Source organism: Trichoderma ghanense, assembly GCF_004382785.1.
Source record: "Trichoderma ghanense strain CCMA-1212 chromosome Unknown scaffold_0, whole genome shotgun sequence".
NCBI classification, from domain to species: domain Eukaryota; kingdom Fungi; phylum Ascomycota; class Sordariomycetes; order Hypocreales; family Hypocreaceae; genus Trichoderma; species Trichoderma ghanense.
In genome coordinates, this window is record NW_027395663.1 from 2016437 (window position 1) to 2038382 (window position 21946).

General features: G+C 54.9%; 7 protein-coding genes across 7 annotated transcripts; 4 read left to right on the plus strand and 3 right to left on the minus strand.

The window, feature by feature from the left end:
* Positions 1-601: 601 nt before the first annotated feature.
* Positions 602-4269, minus strand: CCMA1212_000686 (ATP-dependent DNA helicase srs2; the record flags this gene model as incomplete). The annotated part of the gene is made up of 2 exons (XM_073698147.1): positions 1222-4269; positions 602-749 (listed from the first exon to the last, which is right to left on the minus strand). The coding sequence occupies exons 1-2, from the start codon at positions 4167-4169 to the stop codon at positions 602-604; spliced, it is 3096 nt and encodes a 1031-aa protein (XP_073563126.1). The 5' UTR covers positions 4170-4269.
* A 1680-nt stretch (positions 4270-5949) lies between these two features.
* CCMA1212_000687 (uncharacterized protein) lies at positions 5950-7500 on the plus strand (the record flags this gene model as incomplete). The annotated part of the gene is made up of 1 exon (XM_073698148.1): positions 5950-7500. The coding sequence occupies one exon, from the start codon at positions 5950-5952 to the stop codon at positions 7498-7500; it is 1551 nt and encodes a 516-aa protein (XP_073563127.1).
* Positions 7501-11829: 4329 nt separating this feature from the next.
* CCMA1212_000688 (uncharacterized protein) lies at positions 11830-12783 on the minus strand (the record flags this gene model as incomplete). The annotated part of the gene is made up of 2 exons (XM_073698149.1): positions 11830-12398; positions 12669-12783. The coding sequence occupies 2 exons, from the start codon at positions 12781-12783 to the stop codon at positions 11830-11832; spliced, it is 684 nt and encodes a 227-aa protein (XP_073563130.1).
* Positions 12784-13190: 407 nt separating this feature from the next.
* CCMA1212_000689 (Sterol regulatory element-binding protein 1) lies at positions 13191-14228 on the plus strand (the record flags this gene model as incomplete). The annotated part of the gene is made up of 1 exon (XM_073698150.1): positions 13191-14228. The coding sequence occupies one exon, from the start codon at positions 13191-13193 to the stop codon at positions 14226-14228; it is 1038 nt and encodes a 345-aa protein (XP_073563131.1).
* Positions 14229-14315: 87 nt separating this feature from the next.
* On the plus strand, positions 14316-16421 carry CCMA1212_000690 (uncharacterized protein; the record flags this gene model as incomplete). Its single annotated transcript, XM_073698151.1, has 1 exon — positions 14316-16421. One exon carries the CDS (start codon positions 14316-14318, stop codon positions 16419-16421), a length of 2106 nt encoding a protein of 701 aa, XP_073563748.1.
* Positions 16422-17849: 1428 nt separating this feature from the next.
* On the plus strand, positions 17850-18562 carry CCMA1212_000691 (Vacuolar protein-sorting-associated protein 25; the record flags this gene model as incomplete). Its single annotated transcript, XM_073698152.1, has 2 exons — positions 17850-18381; positions 18450-18562. 2 exons carry the CDS (start codon positions 17850-17852, stop codon positions 18560-18562), a joined length of 645 nt encoding a protein of 214 aa, XP_073563747.1.
* Positions 18563-18749: 187 nt separating this feature from the next.
* On the minus strand, positions 18750-21484 carry CCMA1212_000692 (BRCT-containing protein 1; the record flags this gene model as incomplete). Its single annotated transcript, XM_073698153.1, has 4 exons — positions 18750-19370; positions 19431-20826; positions 20885-21318; positions 21398-21484. The coding sequence occupies 4 exons, from the start codon at positions 21482-21484 to the stop codon at positions 18750-18752; spliced, it is 2538 nt and encodes an 845-aa protein (XP_073563750.1).
* Between the last annotated feature and the right edge of the window lie 462 nt (positions 21485-21946).

Below are 21946 nucleotides of genomic sequence, written 5' to 3' on the forward strand. Positions count from 1 at the left end.
GCGTGCTAGAGGACAAATGCCATCTGGCGGGAGCCCACCAGGGCTTCCTGGGATATCGAGCAGGATTCGAGATCTACAGAGTAGATGTACGATGACGGGTATTCGCGTCATCTTCTATCGTGTATCGGATTGAAGACCCTGGGAAGCAGGGACAGACATCCAATATCTACTGACAAAAGATGAAGCATCGTCATCGCTGTCACTCCACGAATCGGCGGCATCGCCTCTCTGCCCCTCTTAATGGTGGTGTCAACGTTGGCATGCTCACCCACCACCACCTTGAAAGGATATCATGTCCGATCGCATGAGCCTCGGTTCTGCATCCGGAAGTAGAAGGAATGGGATCCCTGGTCATTTGGCTTGTGCAAAAAGCTCAGGCTGCTCGTGTTTGCTCTATTCCCTATTTTTCCGCAAACCGCTTTTCGCCAGCGTCATGCGCAATACCGCAAGAGATTGCAGGGTAGAGAAGATAATCATACTGAGAACAGCATTTAATCAAACCACTGAATTTCTATAACTGAATACCCAGATCTAGAGCCCCCCTACATATCCCAATATACCCTCCATTCGCTCCCCAGCCTGTCATGAGCAGTATGTAACCCTAATTCCTCTTTTCCAGGCCCATCAACCAGGGCGCATACTTGTACACGACAAATCCATCCACAGCCAAGCACGCCGCAACTCCATACGCGACATATCGACGAGTTCGAGGCGACAGATTCTTCCAGCTGCGCGCGGGAGCGGAAACGCTTGCGTCTGCAGGTTTAAGCATGCGTGCCGAAGTGGAAAAGGCGGCGCGGGAGGCAAGTGTCGAAAACATGGCGTAGTATGAGTGCTTATTGTCTTGTCTCTGAAGTAGAGGGGATGCTTTGTGGTTGATTGTTGCGTTGAAGCTCGTAGTTTGGATAGTGAGATTGATGTATTCAATGACTTTGTTTTTGATGTTGTTCTTTGTCTATTTCATTTCGTTCATGGTCTTTATCACAGCTTTATATACACGCGGTTCGGTCTATGCCTACCTTGCAAGCCTTACTCCACCAGCCTCAGCCGTTATGCTTATCCGTAAGGCTACCGTTATGCTTCCCAATGCCACAATAACCCCTTCATCCACGTACAGTCCTCATGAGTCATGAACAAACAAGAAAGAAGCCGCACATATGCAGCTCAAAGTCAATCATCATTGCTCGTTACTGCGGCTTTGTCGGCCGCGTTATCGTCAACGGCTTAAACGGCCTCCGTAGCCTATCCAGCCCCGGAGGGGGCCCCAACCCTACCGGACGCCTTACGCCGCCTCTAGCAGTCGCAGAAACAAACGTCGTTCTGTGGAAGCTCGAGGCAGGGCGATCGGGAACAGAGATGCTCTCTGCAGATGTCTGCTCTCCCCTGACATCCTCGCCCTCGTCCTGTCTGGGCGGAGAGCTAGAGAAGCAGTGATACCGCTTCTTGGAGCCGCCCTCCTCACCCTCCTGTTTGATGCCGTTGGGCCTGTTCAGGACATTGCCGCTGGCGAGCTTGTGCTTCCCTAGTGATGGACCAGCACTGCTAGGGAGCTCCGGAAGCTCGGGAGCTTTTGCCTCGGCCGCTAACCTAGCTGCGGATCGAGATGCTGCTAGCTGGTACCGAGCCATAGACATGTCCGGGCCGTGGAACCCGCCCACTGGAGCCGCGGGCTTGTTCGTTGACGAGGTTGTTACGAATCCGAGCAAGCTTGTCTGATCTGGCTTTCGACGAGTCGTCCCCGACTTGATGACTTTTTTGGCTGCTGCTGCAGCCTTTTCTGCTTCAGCAGCCGCAGCCGCAGTGAGCGCGTTCTGGTGCGTTCCAGCTGACACGAACCCGGGTAAGGATGCCATGGTGAAGCTGGAGGCCTGTTCCATGGTTGTGCTGTATTCCTTCTGCCACGGCCGCTCCTCTGCCGCTTCTTCCTCGTTGGCATATCCCTGGTTGTTGAAACGCTGACGTTTGGGCCCTTTGGAACGGTATCCCTCAGGCCCACCCGAGTCGTCCGCATCTCTCGTGTCGATAGGGTCTATCGGGAACAAGTTGTCCTCCACGGCGAACATGGCTGGAACCTTGTCAAAGATTGCTTTCTCGCTGGGAACATTTCTTCCAAGGATTTTTGCGACTCCTTCTAGAATTGGTCTGTTGAACGATGCCCCGTGCTTGGCAAAAGCTGTCGATGCAAAGGGCGAAACGAAAGGCGACAGCTCAACCTTGGCCCCCATCCCCTGAGACCCGTACAAGGGGCAGCTGAGATAGAGTAGCGCTTGCGCTCTGGTCATGGCTACATAGAGCAACCGCCTTTCCTCGTCCAGATCCTCCGCCCTCGAGTGGGGAATAGAACCGGCGTACACTGCTGGTACAAAGACAATGGGCCACTCGAGTCCTTTGGCAGCGTGGATGGTGGATATGGTGATCAATGGTTTCTTCTCAACCTCATCGTCGGTTTTCTGAGCATCTGATGCCAGCGCTACGTTTGCTAAGAAGCGGCCCAGAATGCTGTCATCCTTGGCCTGATCGACGTTTTCAATCTCAGGTAGCAGCTCCTCGTCTACATTTGCCGAGTCCCGTACAAAGTCATTGGCCAAGCTGAGAAATTCCTGAACATTTTGCCATCTCTGCTCGTGGTCCTCGGCATACTCTGACTCGAGGTGCTTCTTGAAGTCGAGCTGTGACAGTAGTTTCTCGATAAGGCTGACCAAGGAGTTTTGGGTGTTGTCGGTGATTTGCTGGGCTTGAGTCTGGAGATTTAGGATCAATCGTATCAGCTCGGTGTTGAGCCTCTGCTCCATCTTGGGGAGGATCTTTGTTGCCGCTTTGCGACTACCCTGGCAATGCTTTCTCAATAGTGACCACAGGCTCATTTTGTGTTGCTCAGCCTCTTCTATAAGGCGCTTGATGGTTGTGTCTCCGATTCCTCGACGCGGTACATTGATGATTCGCGCAATGGCGTCGTTGTTTTCGGGTTGATAGATTGCCCGCAAGTAGTCCAGCAGAACCTTGATTTCCTTTCGTTCGTAAAATTTATGGCCTCCAATCATGCGATAGGCAAGTCCGGCTTTTCCCAATGCCGATTCGATGTTCCTGGATAGAGAGGCAGACCTCAAGAGAATGGCCACGTCTTCGTACGAGAGCATGTCCCCGAACATCGTGACAGCCCGCCTGATTTCCGAGACGATCCAGTCCCCCTCTGCGGCAGAGCTCTTCAACGTTCGCAATACCGGCTTTGTGCCTCTTGTATGAACTGGTAAAAGGACTTTTTGGTATCTCTTTTTGTCTTGTTGAATGACGGTCAAGGACACATCGAGAATCGACTGAGATGATCGGTAATTTTCCTCGAGGGATATCTCATCGGTCTCGGGATAATCTCTGAGCAATCGGTACAGATTTCGAATCTCGGCTGATCGCCAGCCATAGATGCTCTGATCAGGATCGCCAACGATCGTTATGCGCTGGCGAGCCTGCGCAAATAGTTTCATCAAGTCATACTGGATGCCGTTCGTGTCTTGGTACTCGTCAATGAGGACTGACTGGATGTTGGAGACACAGGCAGGATATGCCCTTAACAGCTCCACGCAGCGTACCAGCAGGTCATCATAATCCAGTAGGTTGGACCGTTCCAACTGCTCCTGGTACTCCCTGTGGCACTCGTTCAATGACGGATTTTCAGGCTGCTTCTTGTTCGAGACCGGTTCTGTCGAGTGTCCCCTGGCTTTGTTCTTGCTGATCCAGGCTCTTGCGAAACCCGGGTCGATGTTGAAATTATGCCGCTTACAGATACGCTGAATGATTGCCCTCGAATCGGCGTCGTCTGCAATGCCAAACTTGGGATCGAGGCCTATGTGCTGACCATAGGCACTGAGGTACCTCCTGGCAATAGAGTGAAAGGTGCCCAGTACAATCTTCTTCTCACATTCTGAGCCAAGGACCTTGCCTATTCGCTCCTTCATCTCCCGGGCTGCCTTGACTGTAAATGTTGCGACAACAATGTCTGAAGGCTTGTATCCCGTCTGCTGAACCAGCCACACGACGCGTGAGGTTAGAGTATGCGTCTTGCCGCTGCCCGGGCCTGCTAGAATAGCGACTGTCTGCGCATTGGAGGTGACAGCACGACGCTGAGCCGCGTTGAGCGACTTTAGGATTGGGTTTTCAGCCTGGGCCGTTGACATGTTGGTGGTGGAAGTGGAAGCAACCGGCGATGTTTTTGCCTAGACGAGGGGGTGAGGTTGAGCATCGAGAGCCAGCACCGACGGTCTAAGTGAATGACAGCACTTTGAAGCAACAAAAGACCGAAATGAACGATTATTGGTGTTTTCACTGATTGTGCCAGCCTTGTCTGTATCTGATATCGTGATCGAAACGCGTCGACGCATCCAAGGAGGAGCATGGCATCACGAAGTCATGTGACCTTGACATGCACCTTAGTAAGCACGCGGACGATTTACACATAACTGCATCTCATCCTCTCTTGTTGATGCTGGAGGCGCCTATTCATGTGACGAGTGACGAGGGTGGTGAGAACTGCGTATGGCACGGCTAGCGGGCGTCATCACGATCTAGAGGCCCAAGATGGGTTGACTCGCCCTGTCGTGAGATGAGACCGTTCGCATTGTTGGTGACAATGCAGGCCATCCGCACTCTGCATCTTGCATGCTGACCCCAATGCGAACCATCACTTCAGAGGCGACAGTTCAGTTCGTCACACCGGATCTGCTCCGGCGGTGTGCCTTGAGTGCCCTGAGGATGTGACGAGACCTACAGAAGGGGCACCTCTTGTGGCTGCATCTGGGTGACGCAGATTTGGAGCCTGAGGGTGCTCGTCACCGCTAGCAGCGTTGGTTGTAGGGAGCGATGCTCTTCTAGCAAGTACCATGGCTGTGGCACTCGAGTTTGGGATCTGATTGGGAGGCATTTGGACGAATCGTGGTGGGTGTCACTGCGATGAAGCAGGGATCAAGTCCCGATGCTCTGCTTATGCCATCGCCGGCGCCTATTTAGCAGCAGGCGAACTGAGCACCACCTTTAGCGTTGGTGATGATGGTCGTATGAGGAGGAATATGACCAGAGGATCGATAGACAGTAGGGAAAGCAGTTAGGGAATAGGTAGGATGAAAGAACAACAGGAGTAACAGAACAAGGATAGATTGAAAGATGAGAAGTCTAAAAACGGTAGGAAACGAAGATGTGCATTTGATCGGGCCCTTGCAGGTGGCTCGGGAGAAGCATTCAAGCTCCTTGATTGACGGCCAGTTATCAGCGATTGTCATTGGGTGTTAAAGGACATAGCCGGCCAGATTAACACGTCCTTTTCAGCCATTGAGATCAAGAACCAATTCGTAGACCATCGCCTTTATTACCTCAAGCTGCCGCTCTTTGTCTCTGCAACTTCATCACCACGGTTCCTTCTTTCCTTCTCCTTGGACTTACGGTTCACGACTCTGTCACCTCGATTTGCTGCATCCCGCCTGTGGGGACGCTGCAGGGAGCCATCGCTAGTGCCTTGCATCGCTATTTGCCCGCCGGCCAATCAGCAGCCGGATGGCGCCCGTCACAAAAGAGGTCGGCGCTTAAACCTCCCACCTGCACCCAACCACAGGCCGGCGATGGCCTCAAGAGCGCTCTTTGTCTCTGGCCGCTGTGCCTCTCCGTGCCTCGCTGCGCCGTTTCGCTGTAGCCGCCGTGATGCAGCATCCAGCCACTCACAGCACCGCAAGCCGGGGATCCCGGGCAGCTCGTCGCCCGGCCCCACGGCGCAGCGCCAGCTTTGCTGCACTTGTTACGCCGGCCAGCATCGCCAGCCGCTGTGACGACTCTATATACCCTTTGCGCGCCGCAGATTTCTCCTCACTTCATGTCACATCTTCTCGGGTCATGTTTCGCATTCCAACGCCAGGAGGTCCCATCACGCTGCCATCGCCTTCATAAGAGCCCAGGACGCGGTGCTCCATCATGCCCCTTGGCACTCGTCCTTCATCATCGTCCTTCGCTCTCTTGACTTCTGTGCTCCTCTGGTCCGTCGCCTCTTCTTCGCCCTTTACGCAACAAGACAGCAGAAGCGATTCGCCTCTGCCAGCTCGCGGCTTGCCGGACAGCGCCAAATATCTGCCCGCTCAGATCGGCGGCATCGTTGCGGCATACGGAGTCTCCTTGGTGCTGGTCGCCATCCTCCTACTCTCGCTCTCCAGACGACGCAGGGAACATCTCCGGGGGAGTGACCTGCCGCCCAGCTACATCCTACAGCCAAGCTATCCGGTAGCAGATCCGAAGCTTCAAGCGTTCCACCAGCAGTTCGATTTCACTCAGTATCCCGAGGGCCAAGTCGTTGTTCCTCCCCTGATCATCCCCAAGGCGGAACACTACCAGTCCGGCCCCTACAGCGCCCGCATCTTCGATCCAAACAGCGTACCGGCGCCGTACATCTTACCATCGCCATCTTCTTCATCTGTCGTCCCCACCACGCTCGGAGTCTCGCCACTTGTAGATCAGTCCGTCGTCGCAGCAGACAGAGCCATGGCGCAACAACAGCTGGAAGAGATGTACAAGTACGTCATGGAGCACGAGGAGGCCAAGCAAAAGGGCATCATTCTCGAGTCTCCCGTGGCGTCTCCGAACCCTCAGCGCGACTCAGAAGCGTCCGACAAGTCCAAGGGTCTTTTGTCCAAGAAGGGCAAGTCCAAGCCCTCCAGCTTGAACCTGGCTGCGGCCAAGGAGGAAAAGTCCCAGTCAAAGACGTCGGCCCTGTTCTCGTCGCTCCTCTCGCCCAAGAAGAAGACGGCCAAGGGCATTAGCATCTCGTCTCCCATCATGACGCCCATGTCCGGCACCTTCCCGCAGCATGAGTCTCGCGAGATGAGCGCCATCCCGCCGAGACACTACGCTCCCGCCCCTCCGCCGCCTATCCCGACGGACCAGGTGCCTTTCGGCGCCACCAATACCAGGCCGGGTGCTCCCATAACTCCTGATATCTCGCCCCAGAGCATTCAAACAATCGACGAGCGCATCGGGGCCTCCCTCGACCGTGCCAACCGATCGAGGACGACTCTGCCGTACCCCGAGAGAGATCCAGAGTCAGCCACCTCGGAGAACTCGCAGTCTCCCCTCGTTGGTCTCCCGTCTTCGCCCCGGCCCGGCAGCACGTTTCCCTCATTGCCGTCTTCGCCACGACCTGGTGCCTCCTTCTCCCGCCCTAACCCTCCCTCTGCGGTCCGAACCGGTGGCACGCTCCCTCTTCGTGCCTACGAGGAGCAGCTTGGCTCGCCGTACGTCACTGCCCAGACGACGAAGCAGACCGTCTTTGAGCGAACCGGCCCTCTGTCGCCCGGCGGCGGCCGAACTCCCTTCACCGGAACCGCAGTGCCGTACTCTCCGTATCAGCCGTTTACTCCTTGTGTCCCCATCACCCCTGGCTTGGTGACCAAGGAAGACCGCAAGCGCATGAAGCGGATGGTCCCGAAGACGCCGACTACCGAGTTGGTCAAGAGCTCTGAGGAGATTTGGTAAAACCATGTGCTGTGGGATGAGAAGTAAACACGAGCAATTCTTTCATATAAAACCTGTTGTTTCTTTACCGTTTTCTTTTCTATTTTCGAACTTCTCCTGTTAGATACTTTGCGCGGGCAGCCCCAGGAAGGGCGCCCTTTTCTCATCATGTCGCCGTGATTCTTGTCTTTCCGTCGTCACAGACATGGCAATTTTCCTTTTTTGTATCCCCATTTTTTCTATCTGCACAGATATCCAATGACTTGGGCCAGGAGCGCAGGATTGAGAGAGAAGGAATTTCATACCCATATATACCGTTTACGACTGACGAGCTTCTCCTCCTTTTTTTCTTTCGTACTCAACGGGATGATTAGCATCCATGAATCCATAATTCAATGTTTGGTACTTGAAGTGAGCGTCTGTAAGAGTGCTGTCTTGTGAAGGGCATCACGGAGATGTCGCAGATACACTCATGACGGCTGATCCGGATTGGACCTTTTGCGGGAACTACTATTATGTATGATAATTCCTTACCTACAGGTACCTAGTAAGATGCTTTGGGATCATGTATAGAGATCTTGATATACTCATACGCGGAGTGTCCAATACAGCCAAAGGAGCAAGGCTACCGCGGATGAAGGTTGAGCTCAAGACAAGTGGGCTTCATTCCTCTTCTCATATCACTTGCACACTTTTGTCCATTGTCTCCTCTTCTCTCTTCTCTCTTCTCTCTTCCCTCTTCTCTCTTCCCTCTTGGCTCCTTTGTCCTCTCCTCCATTCAAAAGCCCAACCAACATACATGAATCCCGCCCATATGGACACAACAGCAAAAGAAGCAACAATCCACCCGTAGCCTTGACCACCAAGCATTGCAGGCGCTCAGACCCGCGGACGGCCAATGTTTAATTTAAACCTAGCTTCAGCTCCCAAGCGAGCGGGATTCAGCCCATTCGCATAAACCTCAACTAGATTACTGGTATACTAGTAATAGTAACCATGATGCGAGGGATATAACAATGTGGGAAAAAAAAGTGATTGGTAGGATATCAGAAACGGGCCCCTTCTACCAACAATGTGATGCATGTGTCAATAGCAAGAAGGGGAAATGACATAATTATAACGTGTCGTTTCTGACAGCGGTTTCTGGTAGAAATAGCCCGTGGCAGTTTCGATCCGTATCCGCGGATCGCGGGCCGCCACGATTCAGGTAAATGTGCTTTCTCTTCTTCCTCGGTATCCCGTGCCAAAAATACCATGTACGAGTCATCATTTGCTGTACATATCCATACTTCGCATCTCGGGTCAAGTCTTCGGGATAAAGCAGGTGTGGCATTCGTCTAGATTGACGTAACGACCTGGAGCATTCGATCCGACCCTGCAGCTGTCGCTTTCCCAGTAAGGGTGCATACTTACTACTACACACATGCAAATTAGGTAGCAACGCGGGAAACATCGCAGGCAAGAAGAGCGCTTGAGGCAAGGTCTACGCCCGCGCGGACAAGCAAGCAAGCTCCCCTGCTCGTAGCTCGTACAAGCACTGGACTGTACTACGGGCTGAAAGAGAGAGAGGGAGGGAAGAGGACATGTGTTGAATGCAGCCAATATCGATCGACCCGCTCGCGGGAGGCGGGGAACATGCACGGGGGCACTGGCTTGACAGGCTGTCCATGGAGCATCTGGACTAGTCTGGAAGGCTTTCAAGGGAGAAGAAGGGGAGCTTTTGGGGGTTTGCCCGAGGGTTCGAGTATCCTGTGGATGGGTTATTGGCTTGTGCAACCTTGAGGTCGATCGGGCGTTGATAAGCTCGCGGATTGTGGCGGGCCGCCATCCCATCTAGAGGTATTTTGTACGTTGACGGCTTGACGTCCGAAAGTTTTCGGAATCGCGAGCTCCAGGCCTAGAAAACGCGAACGAAAGCCAAGGGGAAGAAGCAGTTGATGAGTAGGTGACACGTTGCCCCTCTCCTGTGCTCGCAGCACATGTACCCGTATGGCGCCTGTGTGCCACTGCACTTCGTACGATGCAGGCCAACGGCGAATCTCAATCCAATGCCGTTGAGAGGGAGCGGGACGATGTGTGAGAGGGCCACGAGGTTGCGACGGTGCTGGCTCCGAACTTGTGCAGGCGCTGGTTGGCCGCGGTACGAATCGCGCGAAAGGGTCGCTGGCAGATGCGCCGCGCTGCCGAGCCGGAGTTGTGAGACGGAGAATCTAGGAGTTGGTGGACGCTGGACAGAGTAGCTAGGGTAATGATCCATGGGCTTTTTTACTCGCACAGAGAGGGACAAACGAGCAGGAATCGGGATTCCTCCCGGACCGTGAAAGCAAACCTATTGATGCTTGGTATTGTCCCGCCTTGTGGAGGGATTGGGGAGTGGTTGGACCGCAGCTGGAGGCTATCTCGTACCGCTTGGTGCTACTGCGCAGTAATACTAACATGCTTTCGTAGCAAGGGAGGAGGAGATTGAAACAGCGCGTAACAAGGATAGCTTGCTGTATGACCATGTGAATGCTCGTACATACAGTGCAGTAATAATAGTAGTGCTTTCGCCTGTAATTGCAAGGGATGAGATGGCGCTGCCGCTGCTGGGCAAAGCCAACGGGGGCGTTCAGGTCCAAGGATGAGGCCGTGGCCAAAGCTCTGCTGCCGGAGTCTGGCAAGACCCCGAGTAGGCTATCCAAGCAAGCCATTGGACCCGAGCAGGGTTGTGGCTGAGAGGCTAGAACCTCTGGAACGCGGCAGCGTTGATGATGCCTCTGACTAATGACTCTGGCGAGCCTCCGGCTTTGTCTCGTAGGTACGGTTGATAATAAGATATGCCGTTGAAGGCGGGAAGATGTCTCTGGGGAGAATGAATGATTTGAGACACCAAACGGCGCTCAGCCAAGCCGCCAGTGGAAGACAACATCTGAACGCTGCGTGACTCGGAAGAAAAGCACTGCCAAGACCATCAGGGTCAAAATCAAGGTGGTGGAGAGACAAAGCCAATGACTGTCTGTGCTGAGGAGTCGAATCACGGATTGTGGCACGGAGCACAGTGTCCATGGCGCTTTGTGTGCGGCAACCCACTGCGGCGAGGGCGGCCGCTTCACGTGGCTTTTGGGCTTCTACCAACAGCGTCGTACAATGTACGAGTACCTTACCTTGCTTTTCGGCAGATGGACAGAAGAAGCAGTTGGTTGACTGGATAGACTATCGGCCAAATAGGAGCAGCGAAGCTCTCGGGTTTCGGAAAGCTGATGCTGCTGAGATCTTGGCGCCTAGGTTTGCAAAGGAAGCCACAAAAGGCAAATGCCTGAAAACTGCTCTCAGCTTTTGGGCGCCTCGTTGCCGCTTGACATTGGAAATGATTGAGAATCCCAATGGAAAATCGAAACCGGTCGTCTTTCCGATTCCGTGCGGTGTTTGACGGAGCTTGTGGAAAGTAAATCTGTGGTATGAAGTATTCATTTGATTGCGACTTGGGTAGAATGCCAGCGGAGGGGGTTTCGCTGTCAGTGCGAATGCATGAGCATGTCGGGCTGTCGCCGAGAGTTGCGGTTGGAGTTTCCTGCCGGTGTTTGTTTTTCCTGTCCTATATTATGATGTAGGTATCAGTTCATCACAGAGACAACTTAGTTTACCTACATACCGCAGCAGCCGCAACTGTCATGCTATTCAATCTCCGGGCGTTGATGCTGCTGGAGATGCCAGACAGACACGGACGTGGAAGGCAGCGGTAAGGAGGAGCATGTCCAGGTACGTGTACGCGCATGCAAGGAGACGACGAAAATGCCACGGACGCTATAGTAGGTACTAGGTAGTACCAACTTGGCCCACGACTCTCTGCTGCCGCTCAAGCCTCTTTTCTTTTCCTTGCGGTAACTCGTGTGGGAAATGCGTGCTAGGTCAAACGTAAGGTGAGGTACCTGTACCCAGCGCTTGGCACGACGCGTGCTGGCCACACAGCAACCACTCCGGGGCGCCCTCGTGCTCGCACAGCGACCGGCACAGCTGCCCGGGGCGCAGGTACAGGTACGGGGAGATACAAGGCGCCAAGCCGGCATCACAGGTGCCCTCACCCAGCCCGTGTACGAGTACATGCTGTACAGCATTGAAGGGGCACCAGCTGCTGCTGGAAGCCTCCGCTGCGTTGCCCGATGTCGATATGCGCGTGCTTTTGGGCTCCAGCTGGCCCCGGACACACAGGATCCAAGCATGTAGAGCTACGTAGGTACTGTACAATACTACCCCCTACTACCTTACGTGCGTCACTTGTGCAGCCATCAGTTATTGAGAGGATCAACAATGAAGCGACCATTGATGGAAATTGTATGAAACGGAAAATCCCCGATGTGCGTACCTACCTACCTAGTATGAAGGTGGCAGGTAAGGCGTTTGTACAGAGGACCTGCTGGACAGGACAGCCCAGGACAGCCCAGGACAGCCCAGGACAGCCCAGAACGTCGCTGTGCACATGTACCGGTACTTGCAGGCGGTGGAGCACTGCTGTGGCTGCTGCAGTGGCAGAGGCAAATCAATGCCCAGCGTCCAGCACTGCCAGAGGTTAGGGAAGTGGGGAGCGTCTCGGGTAGGCCATTTGGGGCCTTTTAGCTTTTTCCCTTGCTTGTTGCGGCGTAGCCTCGCCTGATATCGGATCCATCGTACGATGTTCCTGTCGTGCATGCCTTTTGTCTCGTCTCGCACTTCTTTTCGCACCTCCGGCTGTCCGTACCGCATAGCCGTGGCCCAGGACAAGACAAGACGCAGCAGCAGAACAGCAGCGTTGACAGCGCCCGAGTGCTGCCAGAACCAGAACCGACCAGAACAGGCCAGGCCAGACCAGGTCGCTCCAAGCACGGAGGCAAATCGATCAAATCCATCGGCCGATCCAGCGATCCATCCAAGCCTCCATCCCTCCCAGCGTCGCAGCTCGGACGCTCCAGCCTAAGGTAGCCCGTGCAATCCCGTCCCAACGCCATTCCCCAACGGCCAGCGGGATTGAAGAAAAAGAGCGACTCGCAAGGGGAGGAAAAAGAAAGGAAGAAGAAAAAGAAGGGGAGAGAATTAACCCAGCTGGGCTGAAGTCGCCCCCCCCCCCCCCCCCCCCCCCCCCCTTCCTCACCTGCCACCAGCCCGATCCATCCATCGGCATCTTTCAGCCTTTGTTTTAATTTTCGGGTTTGTTTCTAATTTTTCCCTTTCCAAACCTGCCGTCTCGAACTGTCCGGCTTCGAAACTTCCAAGGTGCCGACCGGCCCTGATTCGTATGTTCCGATCTGTAGCACTGGCTCTCTGATATTTCCCGTTCGAAAGACACCCCATTGTGTCTGCGAGCGGCCATCCCTGGCCATCCCACACCCTCGGCAAAGCTTCTTGCTGGGCTAGGTGTCTGTCTCAGCAAATCCCGCTCTTAGCTGTCGACCCGCCAGTCAGGCAGAAGGCGAAAAAAACAGCTGATCTCATCGTACTATCGCTGGTGAGAGCGTCCACTGCCTCTGCACCGCTCAGTCCACCTTGCGTCGCCGACCGCACCATTCTCTTCCAACAATCGAGTCACCCTCTCACCCCCTAGGCCAGACCCTGCCGCATTTTCGTCTGGTCTCAGTCTCGAGCCCGTCGTCGCCTCGACTCGCCTCGTCGAGCCCGGCTGTCGCTGCATGAGCTGATCCGCGAGCGTTCCCCCGGTCTCTGCAGCCGCCAGATTCACACCCCCAAAAAGCGCCGTCCCCATGGCCGATGAGGATGGCTCCAACGGGCTTGGGTTTGACGACCCGAGCTTCGGCTTCATAGGCGGTGGCCCCGCGTCTCTGGATGACATCTCAGATGCGCCCATATTCGGCGGCGATCCCTCAGCTGGATTCGATTCGGGAGTCTGGCAGCTCGACAGCTCGCCTCAAGCCAACTCGTACGATCTCGGCAGCAACACCACCCTCCCCTCAGCCCATCCAGGATACTTGTCCCCGTCCTGGCCGAACCCGACCTTTGACCCGCGACAGCACCAGCCGCACCAGCCGCACCAGCCTCAGCAGCCTCAGCAGCCTCAGCAGCCTCAGCAGCCTCAGCAGCCTCAGCAACAACCGCAGCCATCGCAGCAACCACCATCGCAGCAACCACCACCGCAGCAACCACCACCGCAGCAGCAGCAGCAGCAGCAGCACGGCCCTACCGCCTTTGGCCTGCCGCCCAACTTCGACCCTTCGTCAGTCTACTTCCCCGGTGTAGCGGCCACCAAGCGGGGCGCCCTCCCGGTGTCCAAGCCGTCCCTACGCTCAGGAACTGTCCTGAGTCCTGCCATGCAGGAACAGCTGAGAAACATTGCCATGCCCCCTCACCTTCAGTACGGATCACCCAAGAGCGCCTCGAGCCCGGAGTCGGCCAAGGCGGGAGCCGCCTCGTCGCCGGACGTCTCCAGCGGCTCCCAGAAGGAATCGCGGAAGCGCAAGGTTTCCACCGACGACGTCGACGACGATGATCTCCTCGAGGAGGGCGGAAAGCCCGTCAAGAAGACGGCTCACAACATGATTGAGAAGCGCTACCGGACCAACATCAACGACAAGATTGCCGCCTTGCGAGACAGCGTCCCCAGTCTGCGCATCATGAGCAAGAGCGCCAGGGGAGAGGACACAACGGAGGATCGCGAGGAATTACACGGCCTCACGCCCGCCCACAAGCTCAACAAAGCCACTGTAGGAATCCCATTCATGCTGGTTGCGCAAGAGGGGAAAAACGAAACCGGGGGGGTCATATCATATCTTATCAGTGACTAACCAATGCAACAGGTGTTGAGCAAAGCGACGGAATATATACGACATCTGGAGAAGAGGAATAATCGATTAATTGACGAAAACAGCGCCATGCATCAGAGAATCGCCGCATTCGAGAAGCTGTTCATGGCGGGTGCCATGAATGGGTCCATGAATGGCTCCGTGCCTCCCATGCAGCAGCCTACGCCGACCCAGTATCCCCAGGACAGCCAAACACCACAGCAATCACAGCAGCAACTGTCGCAAATGGCACCGTCTCCAATGGAGAATCATCAGGAAAACGGTGGAATGCCGACTGGTCTCATCGAGGTTCCAGAGGACATGAAGCGAATCCTGTCTGCCCAGATGAATAACCAGCCATACCCCGTCCCTCAGCAGCTCTTCCGCCCCAACCCGACGGTGGTGGGCCAGCAACAGATTCGACCAATGCAGCAGCAGCAGGGCCAGCAGGGCCAGCAGACGGGATGGAGCACAGCAAGCCCCTATTTCGGTAAGCTGATGGTAGGCTCGCTCGCCGGACTGATGATATTGGAGGCGGTTCGGGAAGACGAAGCCAGCAGCGAAGAACCGCAGGGCCGCGGGCTGTTTGCTCTGCCCCTGCAGCTCCTCAGACATGTACCATCTCACCTCGACGTACGATTTGCGGGATACGACGCCATCTGGATCAAGTTTATGCTCCTCTTCGGCCTCGTGCTGTGGGTCTTTATCCCGTCACTGTTCTCGAGAATGGACCGAACGCCCAAAAAGCAACAATCGGCTGCTGTGCAATCTGCCCCTTCCTTGGCTTCCCCCATCAGCGTTCGTCGCCGTGCGTGGGAGACGGCCATCCAGACGGTCTGGGTGCCTCACCATAGCTTCTTCCTCGAGGCGGCTGCGCTGATGCTCAAGACGCTCAAGCTGAGCGTGCGCAATGTGTTTGGCGTCCAGGCGTATCAGCTGCTCACCGGACTGACTCCCGAACAGGAGGTGGCCCGAGTTCGTGCGTGGGCCACGGCTCTCGACGCGCAGCTCACCGGAGGGGATGCCGAGATTTGCATGAGCCGTCTCATTCTGACGCTGCTGGCGTCTGGAACTGTGCCAGATACCCCCAGCGGCCTCATGCTCAAGGCACTTCACGTCCGCGTGCTCTTGTGGGACCTGAGCCAGAAATGGTATCAGCTGGGTTTGGTCAACTACGTCGCCACCAAGGTTGCCGAACGACAGTGGAACGCGGCTCGAGACTTGAACCAGAGACTAACCCATAGCCCGCAACAAGACGAGATGTGGGAGAAGGAGCGTGCCGAATACATGCTGCCCGATCACCTGGCTGTGTTGGTCGAGCAGGAGTGCGACAAGGTCCTGACCCCCGCCGTCATCCAGCGAGCCCACAATCTGGCCTTCAACGTGGAGACGACTCACGACGCGATCCCGATGGACGGCATGGACTCGGTAGTCGACGATACAACGATTGGGTCTCCGATGGATGCTCTCGCAGCGTGGTGGTCGACGGCCAAGGTGCACGACATTCTGACTGCGACACTGTACGGAGACGAAGCGGAGCCGGAGGATGAGGTGATGGAACTTGCTGTCAAGGTGGCCCCCCTGGGCTCTCGTGCTCGGGCACGGGCAGTCATGGCTCGCTCAGTGCTCGCTCACCAATCGCGTGGGGGAAACATTGCAGCCGCTGTTCAGGTCCTTCGCGTCGACACCGGTGGCAGCAGTCTTATCGACCCCATGTCCTTTGCCTGCGCCGACGCCAACCCCTTTGCGGATCGCGCAACCGCTCTTCCGCCTCAGCCCAATAGCCCGGATCCCGACCTTCAGCTTTGCCTACGCTGCGCGACGGCTGCGGCCCATATCAAACGACTGGGTGGTCCGGTTGCCAGCAGCAAGCAATACGTCCGCGATTCTATCGAAAAGGTCATAGCCTTGGCAACGAGAACACGCATGTCCCTCTTGAGCTTTACGTCAGTGATGGAGGTTCTGGAGCAGATTCTCGCTCATAAAGATACCACAAATAGCTTTGCGCCACTGGTGGAGAGTCTAGCCGCCATCCTACGTCTCTGGATGGGAAGCCCGCTGGCACTCGAGTGTGGTGTACCGCCCGACTTGCAAGACAAGATGATTAATAAATGTCTGGGGATTACGAAGAGGGTGGTGGGCATGGAGGTGGATACAGGCTACGAAAGCATGACGGACGACGAAGGGTTCCTATGACCGCTGGCGAGTCTGAGAGAAGGAAGGAGAAAGGTCTCAAGACTGTTCTATTCACACTGCATTTTGGGATTTGCATCACGACACTCCACTTCCATGGGCCTATGTCTCTTGTTTTTTTTTTCTTTCTATTCCTCTGTTCTCTTTTTGCTTTTTCATCACTGTGACAACCAGGTATACAATGGAGGACGACGGTTCGTACCGGCAAGGCGATACCCCTCTTACCTGAAAATGTATATATATATGAGTGTGTTTTTATCTGGATTGATTCGCCTTACTACGAGTATTATGCAATAGGGTGGGAAACAAACCTAGAGGCAAATTGGCAGAGGTTACTGGGGGAACCGAGCACGATTATATTTTCGTGGCAACATGTTTTTCTTTTTTTCCTTTGCTCTTTCATTGCAGATGCTTGGGATTTCTCATTCTTCGTCTGTTTCTTTCCGTCTTTTCTTACTTTCTGTTTCTGTCGAAACTCTTTCTATTATGTACTTGTCACTGCGGCGCGATACCTGGCGGGATATGGAGATGGGGCCTAATGATGGCTTTTCATGAAAGACGGGATTGGACGATTCCAGAATTAAATGGTATAAAATGTCCTTTGTTTGATTTGGCCCTGCTGTGAATGTTGAATGATGATTGTGCGGAGGGAGTTGACCCGGGGTATATGCTGGGTTGGAATGTGACGTCGAACTTTTACCTACTTCGAGGAAGCTTCGGTATTGAACAAAAGAGAGGAAGTCAGTGGCTGTGGGAAAGATGATGGGATGTCTGGTTGGGCTGATGGCATGACTCGTGGATGGTGGGTGAAGGAGAGTGTAATCGGCATTCTAGACGCTCCAAGACTTTTTCCTAGGAGGGCAGCTCGAGGCTTTGTATATCAAGGTTTCATGTGATAGGCCAAAGGTAGGTAGGTACCCAAGGTCCAGTCGTAGGTAGCTGGGTAGGTAGTACCAAGTCCGAAGGTACGCATGTTCAAGTCCTCTGCCTCATCGACGCTACTATACGAATCCAAAGAAGCCCGAATCTCATTGATTACCTTTAGAGAAATCATTTATCAAGGCTCGTCGAATATTTACTTGACGTCGATTTTTTTTTTTTTTTTTTTTTTTTTTTTTTTTTTTTTTTTTTTTTTTTTTTTTTTTTTTGCCGTTTGTATCCTCTTATACGTGGTAAGGCTGAGGTATGTAGGTACTACAAAGCCTCGTCTGTAAAACGATTTTTTGACCCCGGCTGCAACACCTCCCCCCCCGGCCCACAACGTGGCATAGCGTCATCCCGCCATCCGTCCTATCGATTTATCTCAACCACACTCGAAACCATCCAATCCCATCTCATCTCATCTCATCTCATCCCTCTCTACCTCAACAACATCCCGACCTCAACACCTCAACACCTCAGCCCTTCACATCTCAGACACACGCACACAAAATGGCAACAACAACAACAACAACAACACCCTCCCCACCACCACCCCCACCCTCATCCTCATCCCCCCAAACGGCAACATCATTCCCCTTCCCCCGCGAATACTCCTTCCCCCCCTTCTTCACCCGCCAGCCCAACCTCGCCATCCACCACGCCCAACTCACGAAATGGTCCGCCCTCGTCCTCTCCTACGCGCGCCACCACCGCCTCTTCCGCCTCGTCGTCTCCTCCGCCGCCGAATCAGAGCTCTTCCACAACCGCGCCATCAACCGAAGGCTTTCTCCCGCTGATGTGCGCGAGGTGCTTGACTTCATGCGCAAGGATGGGCGCGCGGAATTCGTGCGCGGGAATGCTGGTGCTGCTGATGGAGGTGCTGCTGCTGCGGCGGCGGCGGCGGGGGATGTCGTCCTCCTGTATTGGAGGAAGCCGGAGGAGTGGGCGGCGCTTGTGGAGGCGTATGTCGAGGAGACGGCGCAGAAGGGGAGCGTGTTGACGGTGTATGAGCTTACAGAGGGGGAGAACACCAGGGGAACAGGTATGCTGGACATTGATATCGTTTGGGTCAGCGGAGACCAGGCTTGTGCTAATGCATAACGACAAAAGAATTCCACGGCATGGACAACCAAGTCCTCATGAAAGCCCTCAACATCCTCGTCAAACAAGGCAAAGCGCAAATCTTTGGCTCCGAAGACTCCCTTGGTGTCAAGTTCTTCTAAGACAGGCGACACTACCAGGGCTAAATGACATCAAGTTCATACACAAACGCACTCAGCCACCTCTCAGCAAGGATATATAAAACCGCCCCCCCGCCAGCACCGACCAAGATGCCGCCCTCTCAAACTCCGTCACGTGCTCGCATCCTCAAAAGAGATGCCCTGAATTCCTCACATATATAAAGTCAAGTCAACCCTGCTCTGTGTCAATCAGAAACTTCTTGTCAAACCGCACTTGCTGCGCCATGGCCACATCGAGCAGCCAGTCCGGCGATACGATCCGCGGCTCCATGTGTCCCTTGTCCGCCATCTCCCTGAAGCGCGGCCACAGCTGCTTCTCCTCCGCGCTGTTGCCGCTGAGAAGATAGACTGGATCGGGAGGCAAGAAGTTATCCTGCTCCGCCGTCGTCGGTTTGATGGTCGAGCCGCTCCGCGCCCGGTAGATCTTGAAGGTGGCACCGTTGGCCTCTGCTATCGTGCGATAGCTGTCTGGGCCGTTCCTAACCTTGTCCGTGCAGTAGATGCCCACGTTGCGCAAGAGCTTGCCGCGGTGAGCCTTGGCCCGGGCGACGGACTGTTCGAGATTGATGTTGTATTTGGCTTCGGCATCCCTGTCTTTGAGGAGAAACTTTTCCACCTCGGGAATCTTGCCCGTCTCGAGGATTTGATCGATGAATGCGGACGAGATGACGGTGGGACCGCGGGCCAGGGCGCACAGGAACTTGACCGTCCTGACGACATGCGGTGCGGCTAGGTAGTCGCAGGGGTGGCCCTCTTGGACAATCTGGATTCCGAGATCGCGGAGTTTCCTCTGTAACATGCTGTTAGCGAAGCCCTCTTACGAGATTAGAAGAGCTCTGAATAAACTTACCCGATCTTGGTCCTCCTTAGTCTGGTTGCCCACCCATCTCGGGAAACCCGTCAGGATAATGCGCATCTCAATCCCAGGCAGCGAAGGCCGTGACTTCTTAGCCGGGCGCTCTCCGTCGTCCCCATCCTTGTGGGCCGGGGATTTCTTTGCGCTGCCCTTCTCCTTTTCCGTCAGCTCTGCCGCTTTTTTGCCACCAAAGGGAGTGCCCGGTTTGGTAGTCCTCTTCTTCTCCTTCTCGTAGAGAGCGATATCCGGCGCAATTGACGAGAGCTTGTCCATTGCTTTTGACTTGGCACTGCGTCCGCCGCTGGACATGATCATGGGTGTCTCGTTTTCCTTGTCGGCGCGCGCAGGTCGAGAGCGTGCCGGAGTGACGAGCTGCGCATCTCGCCGATTCTTCCTCGAAGCAGGAGTCTCCTCCTTGTCCACCTCCATGACATCGAGGTTCCTTTGTCCGGCCTCGGGAATCACAACACCCTCGGCCGGACCATGTGAATAGGCATTGCTTTCGGCGGCCTCGAGAATCTTCCTCTTCCTCTTTGCACTAGGTGACATGGTATGCTCGCCGCCGGGGTAGTACAAATTCCTCAGCCGAGACTCGTTGAAAGAGGTCTGTCCGATAATCTCGCCCAGGTTCGTCCGGGACGGGAAGTGGTTGTACTTTTTGACATTGACCGGCTGCATCTCGCACTTGGCGTAGCTCTCTTCGATCCAGAGGTGGTTGATCACAGTGATGCCCCATTCGGGAGCAACCTTGCACTTCTCGCTCGAGTTGCGGGCGGTTATCAGATGGGTGTTGTCGGTCTTCATCGTCCTAGTGAACTCCGCGCCACAAGCCTTGATCAGGTTTTCGAGGTAGATCCGCGCCTCGCCGCCGTAGTTAGACACGGTAATGCGCTTGTCCTGAAAACCTGGGATGCCCCCCCTAGGAACGGGATAATGGAGTAGCCGGCGGAAGGGCGACGTCCATTCATTGTGCACAATGAGGAAATAGAGCCACGACAGGTTGGCCACTTCCTTGCACGCCTGAGAGGCTCGCACATACTCGGCCCCGTCTCGGTACCGGCAAATCAACGTATCGCATTCCTCAACATCCTCCACCAACCGACCGCCTCCATACTCGATGATGTCTTTGAGGGCATTCTCCAGACGCGCGGTCAGCTGAAGATCCTTGCATAGGAGAATGCGCTTGTCCTGGAAAACGGTGACGGGTGGTCTGGCAGAGTTGTCGCTGGACAAAGGTAGGAACTCGGGATTCGCTGATGATGCCCCGACGAGATTTTTGTTTATCGGAATGTCAAGATCTTCATCGGCGCCCTTTCTCAGAATCTCGGGATCTGGAAGAAGATAGGGTCCCTCGTCGATCCTCTTTCCCAGCTTGAAGCAATCGTCGAACCTATCCAAAAGCATTAAGTGTACCGTCCGTGCGGACCAGACTTCTCAATTAGACTCACCAGTGCGGTAAGACAATCTTGCCCTTCCAATTCCTCTCCAGCGCAGCCACAACCTTGGGATGGTTCATTGACAAAGCGCAAATGTGCGTCGTCAACCTCGTCGCATCCTTCGTCTCCTGTCCACCCAGCGCCATAGTGGCCCCGAGAATGCTCTCCTTGTCCATCTGCGGCAGGTCCGCGCACGTCACGACGACCTCGGAGAATATCATGCCGGGATCGGGCGAGAAGGGACGGACCTGGGCCTGCTTCCGGCGGGAGATGGAGACGGTGATCCACTGCGTCGTGACGACGGGGATCATGACGGCCTGCGTCTCGATGTACTGCGGGAAGTCGATGGTGTTGGAGATGATGTGCGTGACTCGCTCGATGGGTATTGAGCCATCGCGTCGGGGCTCGACGATCTCGGCGCCATTCTCTATCAGAATCGTTCCGAGCTGCGCGGGGAGGGGATCAAGGGTTAGGCTTTTGAAATGACTTCTTTGAGGGCGCGAGCTGTAGAAAGCGAGGACGTACACTGTGAATCAGGTTGGGGGCCAACGAGTCGCTGGGCACGAATGCGAAGGCGCAGTCGCTGAAGATGCCCTCGACGTCACCAGCCATGGCTCTGGTATCGCGAACCGACTCTGTGGATGGAAGCTCTGGGAAAGCAGTAGATGAAACAACACTGCATAGAGGGTGAGTACAAACGACCTGATCTGTGTAGGTATTCCACAGACAGTTGTGAGATCGCAGGATGTCAATGTCAAGAGTCCAAAGGGAGATAAGAAAAGAAATCGCAATCCCAAAGACTTGACGCCGCCGAAAAGCAGGGGCGCGCCTTATCGCGGGCCGCTTTTCTTTTGTTTGTGGCCGGACGCGCTCCGGCGCTCTCTTTACGCGAACAAGGCAGGCTGTCACATGACCCGAGCAGGTACCGAGAACTTGGTCACCTACGAATGCATGCCAGTGGCCGGCGGTATCGGTACTTTTAGGACGCGGCCGTTTAACGCGCTCCGCTGAACTTTGGACTTGTTTTAGCACTAAATCAGACTGGCAGTGGAAAGAGATTCACAGCATCCATCA